The sequence below is a fragment of the Lolium rigidum genome, chromosome 6 (genome assembly GCF_022539505.1).
Source record: "Lolium rigidum isolate FL_2022 chromosome 6, APGP_CSIRO_Lrig_0.1, whole genome shotgun sequence".
In the NCBI taxonomy this organism is placed as follows: Eukaryota; Viridiplantae; Streptophyta; class Magnoliopsida; order Poales; family Poaceae; genus Lolium; species Lolium rigidum.
Genome location: NC_061513.1, coordinates 83,317,277 through 83,333,615, shown reverse-complemented (window position 1 = coordinate 83,333,615; position 16,339 = coordinate 83,317,277). Strand labels below are relative to the sequence as shown.

Genomic DNA, 16,339 nt, shown 5'->3' with positions numbered 1-16,339 from the left:
GCCATCACCAATTATGATTTCTTATGCACCTTTATTTGTGATTACCTTATACTTGTTTCAAGTTGAGTTATATGAGGAGGTTGTTTACTATAATGTCTTGTGTGAATGAATATGATGCTTCTTGTCCGTATTTTATTTATCGACTCTTCACTCCATAAACATGTGGTCCTGTTTACCGAGTTCAGTTTCGCTTGGGGACAAGCGAAGTCTAAGCTTGGGGGAGTTGATACGTCCAATTTGCATCACTATTTTATATCATAATTTGCTGTTATTCATTGATATATTTCATATTGGGACACAATACTTATGTTATTTCATCTATTTTGCATGTTTCATGATTATTTGGAGATCGAGCACCGGAGCCGGGATTACTGCTGGAAAAAGCACCGTCGGGATGCAATATTTCGGAAGATCAAGCTGTGGAAGGAAGTTTTACCAAAAATCCTATTTTTCCAGATGACGAAGGAAGCCAGAAGGGGGAGCCAGCTGGACCCATGGTGGGCCCACACCATAGGGCGGCGCGGCCCATGGCCTGGCCGCGCCACCATGTGGTGTGGGGCCCCCACGGCCTCTTTCGCCTCCTTTTCTTCGCGAAACCCTTCGTCCCGAAGACCTAAGCCACGAGAGGAATCCTCACGAAGGGTTACGGCCGCCTCTGCGGGGCGGAGAACACCGGAGAGAAAAGAGCTCTCCGGCGGGCGAGGAATCCGTCGGGGAAATTCCCTCCCGGAGGGGAAATCGACGCCATCGTCACCGCCATCGAGCTGGACATCATCTCCATCACCATCATCATCATCTCCACCATCATCACCGCCATCTCCACCGCTGGACATCGTCATCGCTGTAGCAATTTGGGTTTGATCTTGATTGTTTGATAGGGGAAACTCTCCCGGTATCGATTTCTACTTGTTATTGATGCTATTGAGTGAAACCATTGAACCAAGGTTTATGTTCAGATTGTTATTCATCACCATATCACCTCTGATCATGTTCCATATGATGTCTCGTGAGTAGTTCGTTTAGTTCTTGAGGACATGGGTGAAGTCTAAATGTTAGTAGTGAACTATGGTTGAGTAATATTCAATGTTATGATATTTAAGTTGTGGTGTTATTCTTCTAGTGGTGTCGTGTGAACGTCGACTACACGACACTTCACCATTTATGGGCCTAGGGGAATGCATCTTGTACTCGTTTGCCAATTGCGGGGTTGCCGGAGTGACGAAACCTAAACCCCCGTTGGTATATCGATGCGGGAGGGATCGCGAGGATCTCGAGTTTAAAGGCTGTGGTTAGATTTATCTTAATTACTTTCTTGTAGTTGCGGATGCTTGCAAGGGGTATAATCACAAGTATGTATTAGTCCTAGGAAGGGCGGTACATTAGCATAGGTTCACCCACACAACACTTATCAAAACAATGAAGATTAATCAATCGTATGTAGCGAAAGCACTAGACTAAAATCCCGTGTGTCCTCGAGAACGTTTGGTCATTATAAGTAAACAAACCGGCTTGTCCTTTGTGCTAAAAAGGATTGGGCCACTCGCTGCAATTATTTCTCTCGCATTTTACTTACTCGCACTTTATTCATCCGTTACATCAAAACCCCCGAATACTTGTCTGTGAGCATTTACAGTGAATCCTTCATCGAAACTGCTTGTCAACACCTTCTGCTCCTCGTTGGGATCGACATTCTTACTTATCGAAGATACTACGATACACCCCCTATACTTGTGGGTCATCAGTGCACATGGCGGATTTGGACGCGACGTCGACCGATTGGTCGTCGTCGGATTCCGACGATTCGGATATCGACGAGTTGCTCAACGACGACGAGACGGAGATGATGCTGCTCCTGTTCGGCTTGAAGCAAACGGAGGACCGCATGAAGCTGCTGGATCAGCGGAAAGGATCCGTGATGGGGCGTATGTGCATTCCGCGGAACCGCGCGCTCGGCCACGAACAGCTGATGCAAGATTATTTCGCCGAGGTACCGACCTATCCTCCCCGCCTCTTCCGTAGACGGTACCGAATGCGTAGGTCTTTGTTCGAGAGAATCGTCAAAAATTGCGAGGCCAATTGCGATTATTTTAAGCAAAGTAGAAATGCTGCCCAAGTCATGGGATTTAGCCCATATCAAAAAATTTCCGCCGCCATGAGGGTTATTGCATACGGTATACCAGCAGATTATACCGATGAGTACCTTCGCATTGGTGTGCAAACAACCACGGATTGCGTGCGTATGTTTGCCAAGATGGTGATCAAGTTGTATGGAGAGACGTATCTCCGAGCTCCAAATGAGGATGATACAAAAAGGCTCATGGAGATCAATGAAAAAAGGGGTGGCCGGGGATGCTTGGTAGTTTGGATTGCATGCATTGGACATGGAAAAATTGTCCAAAAGCATGGCATGGAATGTATTGTGGCAAAAGCCGTGATGCTACCATTGTTCTTGAAGCTGTGGCCTCTCAAGACTTATGGATTTGGCATGATTTTTTTGGATTGCCGGGGACACTCAACGACATCAACATCTTGAATAGATCCCCTTTGTTTGCAAGACTAGTTAAGGGTGAAGCTCCACCTTGTAACTACAAAGTTATGAACAATGAGTACACCATGGGGTACTATCTCACGAGATGGTATTTACCCTAACTATGCAACCCTTGTCAAGTCCATAAAAGAGAAAAAGGACAAGGCTTTGACAAGAAAGGAAGCTTGCTTCACCAGAAATCAAGAGGCATGCCGCAAGGATATTGAGAGAGCTTTTGGTGTCTTGCAAGCAAGGTTTGCAATTGTCCGGGGTCTCGCTAGGTTTTGGGACAAGGAAACTCTTGTTGATGTCATGACATGTTGTGTGATTCTTCACAACATGATCATTGAAGATGAAAGAGGTTTAAACTTGCCATGTTTCTATGACAATGTTGGCACCCGAGTGCAGCCCGAGAGGAACCCCGATCGGATTGAAGCTTTTCTTGCAGCTCATCGAGGCATTGAAAATGCCGAGACTCATCACCAGACTCACCCAAGATTTGATTGATCACCATTGGCAGTTGCATGGCCAATGATTTATTACATTCATTTCCTATTGTTGTATGTGTGAAACATTCATTTCCTATTTGTTGTATGTGTGAAACATTTGTTATTTGTTTAATTCTTCCATTAGAACATTTGTTGAAATTGCAGAAAAACATTATTGTAATAATTAAGACGATTATTGTGTGATGTAAAACATTTATTTTATGTGAATGGTGTGTTGGTTCTAATATGAAATTTGTCAAAAAACCCTGTTTTAAGGGGTTGAAAACTCGGACGAGCTAGCAGACCCCGTATCCCCACCCCGTAAAACAGCCCGTATCCCCACCCCGTAAAACAGAATATTCTGTTTTACGGGGTGAGGATACGGGGTCTGCTAGCTCGTCCGAGTTTTCGGCCGGCGAAAAGTGAATACAGGGCCCTCTACTCGCGTTTTAAGGGACGAAAAAATACGGGGCCTGTTAGACATGCTCTTAGATGGTTAGCGGGAAATACCGCCAAGATCATGGCAAGACATGAGTTGTCGTTTCTTCAAGGAGAAGTTGGTAACTTAAACCATGTCTTTCCTTATGATTGACTGGAAATATCACCATTGATCTTCCTGAATAAAAAATAATAATAACCTTGCCAGGCTGTAGAAAATAAATAGATTATCGTTGTCAGGAGTCAAAACAAATGTAGAACGGCACTTTTTATTCGGTGTTTCGGTCTGAGGAATGGAATTCTTCTCCTAAAGCAGCCCACCGTGTTAGGCCAATCATTTTCCTGAAGCAGCCTGCCATATTGGGCTGGCCCATACTGCTTTTGTTTGGCCCAGTATCTCGTGGTTTATAACCCTCTCCGCCTCCAAAGTTTTCTCTCCTCTCTCGGTCTCCAAACCCTAGTCCCCTCGAGACCCTCGGCGGCCGCGCACCTCCGCCGCAGCCACAGTACAGGATGGAAGTCGACAAAGCCCCGGCCGCCGCTGCGCCAAAGGCGTCCTCCTCCGGCGCGATGGCGGTGGACGCGGCCGGCGGCGTGCAGAAGCCCCTGTTCGGCGCTCTGATGCCCAGCGAGATGGGCGGCGGGAGGCCTCAGTACCGGAAGGTCCAGGTGCCGCCGCACCGCTTCGCGCCGCTCAAGAAGGCGTGGCTGGAGATCTACACGCCCGTCTACGAGCACATGAAGGTCGACATCCGCATGAACCTCAAGGTGGGTAATTCGGATCAAGTTACTAGCGTTCCTGCAATTAGGACAGGGTTTGGTTCGATTAGTGTCTATTCCATGCCCGTGGCAACCTTCCCAGTGATCTTTGGATAAACTGTTAGCAATATGTATAGGAGCCAATAGTTTCAACTTGCTCTTATGTGCTAGTATATATAGTACAGTACTAATTGATGAACATGTTTGCTGGATACATGATTATTTGCATATATTATTTCCAATTCATCAAGTTGAAGCAACTGATCAGTTTCAGCAGTTAAGGAACAATTAGCTTACTTTTGTCCAGAAACGTAGACATATCATTTGGTCTTTAGATAGATACATGGGGCTTAGTTGGGTTGCCTTGTGACTGGTGGTTGTTACCTGCTCAGCTCAAAGATGCACCTTTAATTTCTCCCATGGGTGTTGGTGGTGCTAGGAGTATTACTGGTGCCCGTTTCCCTGAAAAAAAAAAGAACTTCTCATATCTCCTTAATGCTGAACTCTTAATCCGTCTCCTCTGAAGCAATCTCATTAATCTGTTTCTTCTTCCCCAGGCAAAAAGGGTTGAGCTGAAAACAAGGAAAGACACACCAGATGTGAGCAACCTCCAGAAATGCGCAGACTTTGTGCATGCTTTCATGCTCGGATTCGACATTGCGGATGCGGTTGCCTTGCTTCGTCTCGATGACCTGTACGTGGATTCCTTTGAGATCAAGGATGTGAAGACTCTTCGAGGGGAGCACAAGTCGCGTGCTATTGGCCGTCTATCAGGGAAAGGAGGCAAGACCAAGTATGCCATCGAGAACTCTACCAGGACTCGCATAGTCATTGCTGACACCAAGATCCACATACTTGGATCCTTCGTCAACATCAAGGTTGCCAGGGATTCGCTTTGTAGTCTTATCTTAGGTTCTCCTGCTGGCAAGGTCTACTCAAAGCTAAGGGCTGTATCTGCTAGGTTGGCGGAAAGGTATTGAATGAGTTTGGGCGAATCATATAGTTGCAGTTTTGGCCTCATAATATGTTGTATCAGCTAATCTGTGTCCCTATGCCATGAATCTTGTTATGAAGAACAACTTTGATATGGTAGAGATTTGTAGTGATATTTGCTGTGATATGTTCTTGGGGGCTTTTCTGAGAAACAGCTGTCTTACTGCATGTTATATTTTACTTCCATATATGTGAAATATTGCTGTCTATGTTGTTGATTCATTTAAACATGCTTATGGATGCGGAAATTGCTGAATAGTTACCATAACTGCCCTGTATTTCCACAGTTCTGCATTATTGTTGAGGAGAGAATAGTCTGCACTCAACTGTGTTCATGCCGTTGATCTGGATATCGTTTGGTTTCAAAAAAAATCGACCAACTTGATTTGGCCTCTTTGCATGAATTAGGTGGGCAAAAATGCTCACCGCTGGATGGATGGTGTTTTGCGTTGTGCTGTGGATACAGCTTTCACTAACATAGGGAACCCATCACAACGTACCTTGAACCAGCCAATGAACCAAGTGCATCTAAATGTGGGTTGCGCGCCAAGTTCTCTTACAGCAAATTAGTTTGAAGAAAATAAATGTCACTCCATTTCCCTATACAAAAAAGGAACAACTAAATTCGAGAAAATTCAATTAGAACAAGAGCATCTTTGAAGTCCGGAAACAAAAAAAATGCTCTAGCAGGCCTCCTCGCTCCGTAAGAAGTTGCCTTGTTTTGTACCTCAACATTTGTGAACGTCAAGGGGGTATCGGGACATGTCCCGTCTGCTAGACGCCAACATGTGGGCACCACTTGCAAGCGGCCTAGCCATTTGGCCCCACTTATTCTCTTTCTTGTGCCATATTTCCTCTTTCTCTACCGAATCGTTGCTGCTTTTGCCACCATCTGTCCCTATTTGATGCGAGAGGTCATTAATGCTTGTACCATCATGCACAACATGATCGTGGAGAGTGAGCATGGTGATCATCAAGTGTTTGATCAACAATGGGACTACCAGGGCCCTCTTGGAAAGCCCGATTTTGGAGTCCTGGCCAAGTTCGTTGGCCTCCTTGCCATGCATCAATGAATTGGTGATGAACATTTTATCGATGATTACAAATTTACAAGATGATCTAGTTAAGCACATGTGAACAATGGAATGAAGCCAATAGGTTGATCGTCATGTGTTGTAGTGGATTGTGCTATCTGTTTTCTAGAACTCCCCAAATTTTAACCTGAATTTAAATTATCATATGAACTATATTATTATTTTTATGTTTGAACCGTTGTTCAATTAATTTGTGTGTTAAAAATTACCATGCAATAGAGTTGTTTCGTTTGGATATACTATTAAAACTAAATGAAAATATTCATAAAATGAGAAGAACCGTCTAATTGTGGGTGCCACTAGGGGCACTAATTCCCGATGGTCAGGACATGTGTCCAAACGCCCCCAAGCCGAAAATATTTGGGGTGGTCCAAACGAATTTTGAATTTTGAGTGGCACCGCTGGGATGCTCTAAAATGCTAAATCGCAAGTTCTAAAAACAATTGAACATGGGCACATCTACAAAAAGTCACAAGAGCATCTCGAACATGGACCCCCCCCCCCCAATTAGAGAGGACCCCAAATCCAAAGAGAGCTCTTCCCCTCCAACACTACTCAGTAGCTTCCTTCGTAGCGGAAAATTGTCTCCCACCATCGCATCCCGTGGTAGAGGGAAATGTTATTCCTATGAGCTCACTCCCTATGACACAAATATTTGTATAGTTTTAGGGCATACACAAAGACGAGACTTACAATATGTTGTTGTAATGATCTAAATATAAAAACATATAAGAAACACCGAAACGAAATACACTAGAGTTTAGGAGCAAGAGTTACATCAGAGAGGCAAAATAATGGAAGGCTTGGAGCCTTGACAATTCACTGTAGGAGTAAACTTAGATGCTGCATTTTTTTTACTTTATCTGTTCTCTAATATAAGATGCTTTGGAATGGAATTCAGTTCGGCTTCCGGGTGCATATGCCCCCTCACCCAAAAATACATATTTCTGATTGTCAACAAATTCTAACAAATTCTTTTGCATGTACATCTCAACAATTGAATGGAGGTAGTAGTCTAGTAGATGATAAGAACAGTTACTACTAAGTTTACTTTTGTAGATGCTGAAAGTTGTCAAAATGCTGACAAACTAGTAAGTACAATTTTCTTTTTGTCTGACCCGTTTTCACGCTCATTTTGCAAAGCTGACTTGAGAGGGAGTTTTCAAGTAAAATCTCAAACGAGCTGCAAATCTCTTCCTCGGCAAACGCTCGAGCACCTCAACGGCAGAGCCTCTCCACCGATGCGCGCTCTCCACTGCCTCCGTCTCCGCCTCCGGCGCCGGCTGTATCTGCCCCTAAACGCGAGGCCCTCCTCCTCGTCGTCGTCTTCCTCCGCCGCAACCCACGAGATCCCCACCGTCTACTCCTTCCTCCAGCCATCCATCTTCGCGCCGCGCCCCAGGCCGCAACCGCCGCCGCCACCTCCCGCTCCGGACCCCGCCCCCAGCCCCCTGCCCGTCGCCGACGCCGCCGCGCTCGAGTCAGGCCTGTTCGCGGCCGTCGCCGAGGACCGCTCGGACGACGCCTGGCTGGCGTTCAAGTCCCTGGCCGCGGCCTCGCTCTCGCCGTCGCCGCCCGCCGCGGCGGCGCTCGTCGCCCACCTCGCCGCGGGGAGCCACCGCCTCGGCCTCAAGCGCGCCTTCGCCGCCGCCGTCTTCCTGCTGGAGAGGAGCCCCCACGCTTCCCCCCTCCCGGAGCCCGCGCTCGAGGCCCTCTTCTCCTCCCTCGCCGCCTCGGGCTCCACCGGCCCGGCGCTGGCGCTCGCGCGCGCTCTTCTCGGCTGCGGGCGCCGCCTCCCGGCTTTCTCCGCCTGGGGCCGTCCGCTGGTAGAGCTCACCCGCGCCGACGCGCCTTCCTTTGCTGCCTTCTTGAAGGTGTTCGACGAAGCCTGCAGGCTCATGACGGAGGAGAAGTCCCAGGCGGTGGTAGCGCTCATGCGGCCCGACCTCGCTGCCTGCAATGCTGTTCTTCAGGGATGCTGCTGCCTGCTCGGCACGGTTAAAGATGCCGAGAGGGTCTTGGAGATTATGTCAGCTGTTGGGGTGTCGCCAGACGCTGAGAGCTTTGGGTATCTCGCCTTCTTGTATGCATGGAGGGCTGTTCCTGGCCGGGTTGATGAGCTCGATAAGCTGCTGGAGGCTCTGGGCTTCAGCAAGAAGGGATTTTTCAAGAAATTATTGAGTGGGTATTTGAAGTGTTGCAGCTTCGAGTCAGTTTCGTCCGTCATGCTTCGTGCGGTGGAAGAGAGAAGAGCTGGGGATGCCAGTGCATTTGACGATGAGTGCTATACTGAGGTTGCACAATGCTTTGTTGACAATGGAAGGATCAGGGAGTTGGCTCAGTTGATCATCCAAGCTCAGGAGATTGAGTTAACCAATCAATTGCTGGTAGTCGATGAGTCTGTTGGGTTTGGAATTGTCAATGCTTGTGTTGGGCTTGGTCTGTTGAACAAGGCTCACAACATACTCAATGAAATGACTGCTCAAGGAGCCTCTGTGGGGCTCGGTATATACTCCCCAATCCTGAAAGCATATTGCAAGGAGCAAAAGACCGCAGAGGCTGCACAGCTTGTGGCGGAGATTAGTGCTGCAGGGCTACAACTAGATGCTGACAGTTATGATGCTCTTATCGATGCTTCCATGACAGCCCATGATTTCCAGTCTGCATTTGCTCTTTTCAAGGATATGAGGGAGGCGAGGCTACCAGATCTTAGGACAAGTTATCTTACTATTATGACTGGCTTGACAGAGAACAACCGGCCTGAGCTCATGGCATCGTTCTTGGATGCAGTGGTTGATGACCCGAGAATAGAGATCGCCACACACGATTGGAACTCCATAATACATGCATTTTGCAAGGTAGGGAGGTTAGAGGATGCTCGAAGGACATATCGAAGGATGGTATTCCTGTTATTTGTACCAAACAATCAGACATACCTCTCACTTATCAATGGGTATCTCTCAGCTGAGAAGTACTTTTATGTGCTCATATTATGGACAGAAGTGAAGAGGAAGGGGGCTGATTTTAACCACGAGTTGATTGATTCCTTTCTATATGCTTTGGTCAAGGGTGGATTTTTTGATATGGCAATGCAGGTGATTGAGAAGGCACAAGAGTTGAAAATATTTGTGGATAAGTGGAGGCACAAACAGGCGTTCATGGAAACCCACAAGAAACTTAAAGTGGCGAAGCTTAGAAAGCGCAACTTCAGGAAAATGGAAGCTCTAATCGCATTCAAGAACTGGGCTGGTCTTAATTCATAACGTTGCAACCTATCATGCTATTCCTGGCGTAATTTGACGAGGCATATTTCTGTGAGATGACAATCCAAATCCTTTTGGAAGCTGTAGCAAGCTAAAAACCACCAGAGATGAACAAGTGTAGGCGATATGTGATCATGATAAGTACACTATGAGGTTAGGGAAGCTAGTGCACTTGTCTTCTCTTATTTTGTTTCTAGGTATAGCTGTTTTACTTTATGGACCATTTAATTTATTGGCTGACTTGACTTCATACTATTTTCTAACTAGCTTGTTCTAACCTCCAAACCCATGTAAGATAGATAAGTCTCTAAGCCATATCAATAAATTATAATAAGTTTTCCCTCAAATGCTTCTCATGGATGCATAAGCTGTTGTTGTGAACTGGTGATAAACACTATGATATTTACTGATAAATTTCCCTTAGTGTGGACAAGCGAAGGCAGGAATAACTACCAAAAACCAGAAAAAATGGTAGAAACAACCAGGTTTGAAAATTGGAAATCATTCAAACTTGAACTTATAAGAGTCCACAAAGCGCCACGATATTAAAATTCGAGTCCGTTCTAAAATTGGCGTTGAGGTGGTACTGAAGATATGAAGTGTATAATGGTCAACAGTAGGACTTCTTGTGAGATTTGGGATTTCTCTGTTGGGCATCTAGCAGGGAAACTGTATGCTAACTCTGTGTGTAAAGGGGTTTCAAAACCCTAATACAGCATTGTGCATTGCAAATTAATGAACAAAGTGAGGTTTAAAAATAGCAGGGAAAATCCCCAATTCCTCAACCTCCCTTCATCGATCCTGTCGCACACCCGGTGGCTGGCGCTCCCCGACAGGAGGGCTCGCCCGGGTCTGCGTCGGAGGAGAGGTCGATGGAGGATGGCGACGACAGGGCCTTGCGGACCCGAGGTTGCAAGCAGCCACCGCCGTTGTGAATCGGCGCAAGGGGACGAGGAATTCAGGCAGCGGTGTACAACATCCGAGAATGACAAAACTCGCTAGGCGACGCTAGGATGGAGGTGGAGCCAAGCCGGCTAGCTGTCCTCCGCTCCACTTAAACTGGCGACAACTATGGAATAGACGTGGGAAGTTTTCGGTGCAGGTGGAGGCAAGGCAGCTGACGATCTGCGGAGAAGGAATCATGGCGACGAACATATCCGCACAACACTCCGCAGGAATAACAGCCGGGCTGGTCATCCCACCCGAAGGCAGTAGCTGTTCAAGCTCCTGCATGCAGACGAGGTAATATCTTGCTCAACTATTGTATTCACATGATTCTTTGATGTTTGTGCTTCGCAGCAGTTATGTCCATGTACATCTACCGTGCCTCATGCCAGGAATCGGAAATTGATGTGCTTTTTGGTTTGTCTTCTATTTGTGTATAACCAAAATTTACTTAACATTTACTAGACAATTAGACTCCAAATACAAGTGTAACATTTAATGTTCATCAATCAGGGTTGTGGATATATTGCTTTCGAGTTGTCGATAAAAGTATAAACCAATCTTTGATCATCATGGCAATATTAGAAATATTATTTGATGCGGGCAAAAGAAGTTTCTAGAACTTTCATAGTTTTGTAAGGCATTAAGAACCTTCAAAAATTCAAAGGTGTGGAACTGAAGACCCAAGAGCTCTTAACAAGTTATTGATGAGCAAGTTTGCAAAAAAGTATATTGCTTTGGTGGTACATACATTTTTGCGCTTGATGTTGCTGTTTTTACATGCTAGAATTTTCCATTTTCAGTCTTAGATTGTATTGTCTTTGTTCATTTGTAGATCCATTGAAAAAGTACTTCGACATTGAATTGATCTCGCTGAGTTTATTCAGTCCCTTGCTTGATGGCCACCTTAGGTCGGCTCAAGGTGAGATCTTGAGGTGTGATCAGATGAATGATTTGTGCACTTGGATAGTATCTTAATATCTGCGAAGTGAAATAAGTTAAAAATAGTTGTGGAGCATTTAAAACTGAACCCATGATAGACCAAAAATGCTTTACGCAACATTGTGCTCCATTGATTAGAAAATTGGCTGTACATCATTGTACTAGAAGATACAGAGCATTAGTCTCAGCTGTTGCCTTTGCACCTTCGAAGCGATTTTTGTCCTGGACCTACTTATTTCTTAGTTTTAACTGTTACACATTAGTCATGGTTTCAGTGAATATTATTATTTTTAGTTGCTTTTCTTAAAGAAACTCCAGTTTTAAGTTACGGCAGTTCCACTTATTTTCTTATGCCTGCTTTTAAGTAGACATATTTTATTTTTATTTCTAACCAATTTTGCAAACCATTGGATAGTTCTGTTTTAACGACGTTTCCAGACCATCTGTGTTACTTCTACCTCTTGATGCTCCTAAACCCTAGAGCCCAAGGAATTAATAATGGATCAATTGCTCTGTACGGTAGTGCTCGAGATTTGGAGATGGATAATTAACTGTGAGATGTGAACTTATTTTAGATTTCTAGAAATATTGTGAGAGATCTGTTTTGAAATTAATCTGGAATAGCAGAATAGAACATGATATCAATATTCTGTCTTAATAATTTTTATTCTCTGGTATATAACTTGAAGGTGATTTTTTTGGGAGTTCCAAAATAGCCCTCAACCTTAACTTGAGGATAAGGTGATTTTTTAGCCTAAACCCACTATTAGACAATAAATGCAAATTTCTTTCCATTAGTCTCTACCGTGACTTCTATTTTTTTTTTTTTTACCAAATTATCCTTTCCCCAGTTTATATGCAATCATTGAAAGAAAAACATCTGTGAGCTAGCTAGCTGGGCAGCGCCATCGCTGCGTGTACTAGAGAGCTGCAAAGTGACCTGGAAGGGGGACATATTGCTCCCACCATGGAGTTGTGGTTCTCAGCGCCGTGTGCGCATGGCGCCGCGAATTTCATCTTCCTCCTCAATGCATCCACGCCGCTCATCTTTTTAGTTGTGGCACCCTGGGTGTCCATGTCGGCGGTCGAGAGGCCAGGGCGATACGGTTGATCCCCATGCCCTGGACAGAAATTGCGGCAGCTCAAGCAGTCCCGGCTGCGCCAACGTTTGCTCCTAATTTTCTTGTGCGGATTTACAGTTGTTGCTCATGGTGGGGTTCCTCTACCCATGCGCCTGGAGGACATGGAAAGAATAGATGGCACGGGGCAGCGGAGGAAGGCCAGCAGAGGTGCATGAGCTCGGCGGAGGAGGGAGGCACCACGACAAGCTTGCCGGGAAGGCTTCGTCCGAACATTGTGTTATGTGGCGGGATAGGTTAGGCATGGGCCAGCGGGGATGGAGGCATGTGTGCGGCATGGTAGAAGCGTCGGAAGCCTAGCTGACACTCGTCTACCCGGCAACGGCGGATCAGTGGTTAGATATGGATCTCCAAATGCGCACAGGAGCTCTACAAAGATGGTGTAGTTGGGGAATTGGGAAGGTGGTGCACGATTTTGCACCGCTTGTTTTTTATTCGGGGCCGGCGGGGGAGTAGCAATAATAATGTGGTTTCAGTTTTTAGCAGGAGGAGATAAAGGATCTAGGAAATTTCCTAAAATTGTAGCTCTCCTGACAGCCTCCCTGAGCAACCAGCCACTTTCATACTCCTATCCTTTGAAAAATAACCGCTCAACTTATAAATATTTTATGCACTTGAAAAATTCCTAGCTAATAGTTTATGAGAGGAATTCTTATTTCAAACTACGAGTGTGGATTTTGTACACCCAAGCATGAGTGTGAATGTACTTTTTGCCATTCATTTGGTGTTGGAGGTTCGTGCAAAGGCAGAGTGATGGAACATTTTCCTCCATTTCTCTTATTTTCCTATTACGTCGCTACATCCTTTTCTCCGCGATTTTCGCCGCGCCACACGGGCCGCGGTTGTTCGTGTTGGGTACAGCCCAGACACAGCTGCGCTGACTCTAGTCCTGTCTAGGAGTAGTAGGGCGCGGACGGTTCTCCATCCCCAACCTCTCTACTCTGTTTTTCTTCGTGCTGTAGAGGGCTCCTCCGGTGCTCCCCCTAAATAAGTTGGAGGGTTATACTTAGGGTTTTTTTTCTGTGTTGGATTCGCTGAAACCCATATCCAGTCTATGTATACCCGTCTGTATTAATAGATATATGTACGTCGCGTAAGACAAAATAATGAGATCGCGTGAGCAAGATTTTTATAGGATATTTTTATTTGGCACGCGCACGTGACCGTAGATACGTACAAAACGAGATACAACACGATGCAGGCCATACGGGTCTATACAGGGCTGTAGGGACGGTGGATCTACACAGTAATTACGATTGTGCCCGCACTTATGAACAGGTATGAAAAGATCTCCACCGTTGTTGTGGTTGAGGCACCTAGAATTTTGCCAGGGGAGAAGCACCGGAGCAGAAGTGCGTGCTGTAGCCGCCGTCCTCCACACCGCAGGTAGAGCACGCCTTCGCTGTGCGCCGTCGCCAGCGAGCCGGCCACACCGCGCCGCCGTCGCGCTGGTACAGTACGCCGTCGCCGTCCGCCGCCGTGCGCCATCGCCAGCGAGCCGGCCACTCCGCGCCGCCGTCGCGCTGGTACAGTATGTCGTCGCCGTGCGCCTTGGCCGTGCGTCGTCGCCGTCGCCAGCGATCCAATCACACCGTTGCTGTAAGAATCCTTCTCGTGTTCTGTTTCACAACTTGCTCTGTATTTCTCCTCTTCTCAACATGCCCCTTCAAAATAATTCTACCCCAAACAATGCAGACTGATGTGATTGATGGAGAAGACTGGCTCAGTCCAAGGTTCAGAGAGATGCTTGTCGGTGATCACCTAGGCTACAATGTACTAGCAAACTGCAGGATGGTAAGAACGAATGCAATGACGCGCTACAAGGAGTACTAAATTAGAGGAGGAGTCCAAGGTTCAGAGAGATGCTTGTCGGTGATCACCTAGGCTACAAGGAGTACTAAATTAGAGGAGGAGGTGATGCTACGTTCTCCAGTTTGCGGCTTAGAGCATCTCCAACGCAGCCACCCAAACGGACGCGCTGAGCCGTCCGTTTTGAGCCGTTTGAGTGGCCGCACGGATACCCATACAGCGGCCCGCGTCCGCGTGTTCGTTTGGGTCGCACGCTGCGCCCAACGCGCGGACGCATCGCAAAAGTGAAGACAATAAAAAAATATTTAAATCTAAACGTAGTTCATTAAATATATGCCCTATTTTAAGCAAATTTGTACATATGCCCTATTTTGGGCAAATTTAACTACAAAAAATCCCTCTATATGGGCTTTAAAGTTAAAAACAAATATAAAAACCCTTTATTAGGGTTTGACGAGGACGCGGTGGCCGCCGGTGCGCCGCCTAGTCCCTGTGGGCATCGTCGCCGTCGACGACGTCCCCGGGCGGCGAGGCACTGTTGTGGCTCGACCGCGCCGGGGACTCCGGCCACGGAGACCACATGGCCTCCTCCCAAGCGGAGTGGGGGTCCGAAGCCGCCCGCTGCTCCACCGCAGCAGCCCGGAGCTGCGCCTCCTCCCTGAGGCGCTGCTCCCTCTCCTGCCAGGCGAGGCGCCAGGCCTTCTGGCACCTCTCCTCCTCCGCGCGGCGCCTGGCTTCCTGCCGTATCTGCTCCTCGCAGCGGAGGCGGACCTCCTCCTGCCGCCGCGCCGCTGCCTCCTCCGCGCGGACCTGGTCTAAGAAGGCCCAGGACTTGGCGTCCTCGACCTGCTGCCGGGCCTCCTCCTCCATGGCGGAGGTGCGAATGGCTGCTTCGAGATGCGGCAACTTCGCCTCCTCCTCCGCCGCCGACAACGCCAGAGCGGCGATGAGGTCGGGGTCTTCTTCCTCCCCCGGCTTCGGCAGCAGTTGCGGCGCGGGTTGCGCCAATGCCGCGCTGCCGCGGGCGGCCTCTCCGATGTGGAGACCGCCGCGGTTTCCTCCGTCCCGCAGCGCCGGTGGAGGACGGCGGCTGCTGCTCGCTTCGCCGTCGTTGGCTCCGGGAGCGAAGCGTCTCTTCGGAGCCATGGAGGCAGTTGCGCGTGCGTGCGGAACCGTCGAGGGAGTGGAGACGGAGTGGGGAGTGGACTGACAGAGACAGATCCCTCCAGTCCACATTTATAAGACGCGCGCTCACCGACAGATGGGCCCAAGGGAGACGAGTAGGCGAGCATCCGGAGGCGACCGAACGCCGCATGCCATCCGCGGCCGCGCAAACCTAGCCCAAATTTGGGTCGGATTTGTGTTATTCCGGACGCCGTCATCCACATTTGCGGTGCGTCACCGCGTTGGGCCGTGAATTTGTCAGATTGGACCCATTCGAACGCGCGGGCGCGAGATGGATCGTCGCGTTGGAGATGCCCTTAGCCCCTCATAAAATTGAAAGTCAAACCGCAGTACACAAGCAGTCCATCTTTCCGTTCGTTTCATTCATCCATCGTTCCGATCCTCAACGTGGGCCTGCAAAAAAAGGTGGGCTCTTCCACCGCACTGCTTCTATAAATCACAAAACCACGCACCCGCTGATTCTAATTTGATGTGCTGCTGACTGTAATTCCTCTCAAATTGCTACGGATCACAAACAAAGTCATATTACAGGTGTCTGCGGCCATCTACTGCAGAATGTACCATTTCAAATTAGACACAAAGTCATAGTATGGTGTCCTGCGCCATGATGGACGGTGTATTGGCAGCATGTACCGTTTTGGCTCGAGGATCTAAAATCGATGCAGTTTGCTCTTTTGCTACCGTGCAGAATCGATGCAGTTTGCTCTTTGCTAGCGTGCAGTACAACCATAGCTCGAGGGCTGAGGCTATGGTTTTA

At 47.6% G+C, this 16,339-nt stretch overlaps 2 protein-coding genes across 2 annotated transcripts; both read left to right on the top strand.

Annotated features, from left to right (window-relative positions):
• The first annotated feature begins 3,951 nt into the window (after window positions 1-3,951).
• Window positions 3,952-5,414, top strand: LOC124661318 (RNA-binding protein pno1). Its single transcript, XM_047199182.1, has 2 exons — window positions 3,952-4,221; window positions 4,770-5,414. The coding sequence occupies exons 1-2, from the start codon at window positions 3,967-3,969 to the stop codon at window positions 5,190-5,192; spliced, it is 678 nt and encodes a 225-aa protein (XP_047055138.1). The 5' UTR covers window positions 3,952-3,966; the 3' UTR covers window positions 5,193-5,414.
• Window positions 5,415-7,540: 2,126 nt separating this feature from the next.
• On the top strand, window positions 7,541-9,929 carry LOC124661455 (pentatricopeptide repeat-containing protein At1g69290-like). The gene has a single exon (XM_047199311.1). The coding sequence runs from the start codon at window positions 7,541-7,543 to the stop codon at window positions 9,560-9,562; it is 2,022 nt and encodes a 673-aa protein (XP_047055267.1). The 3' UTR covers window positions 9,563-9,929.
• Window positions 9,930-16,339: the final 6,410 nt, after the last annotated feature.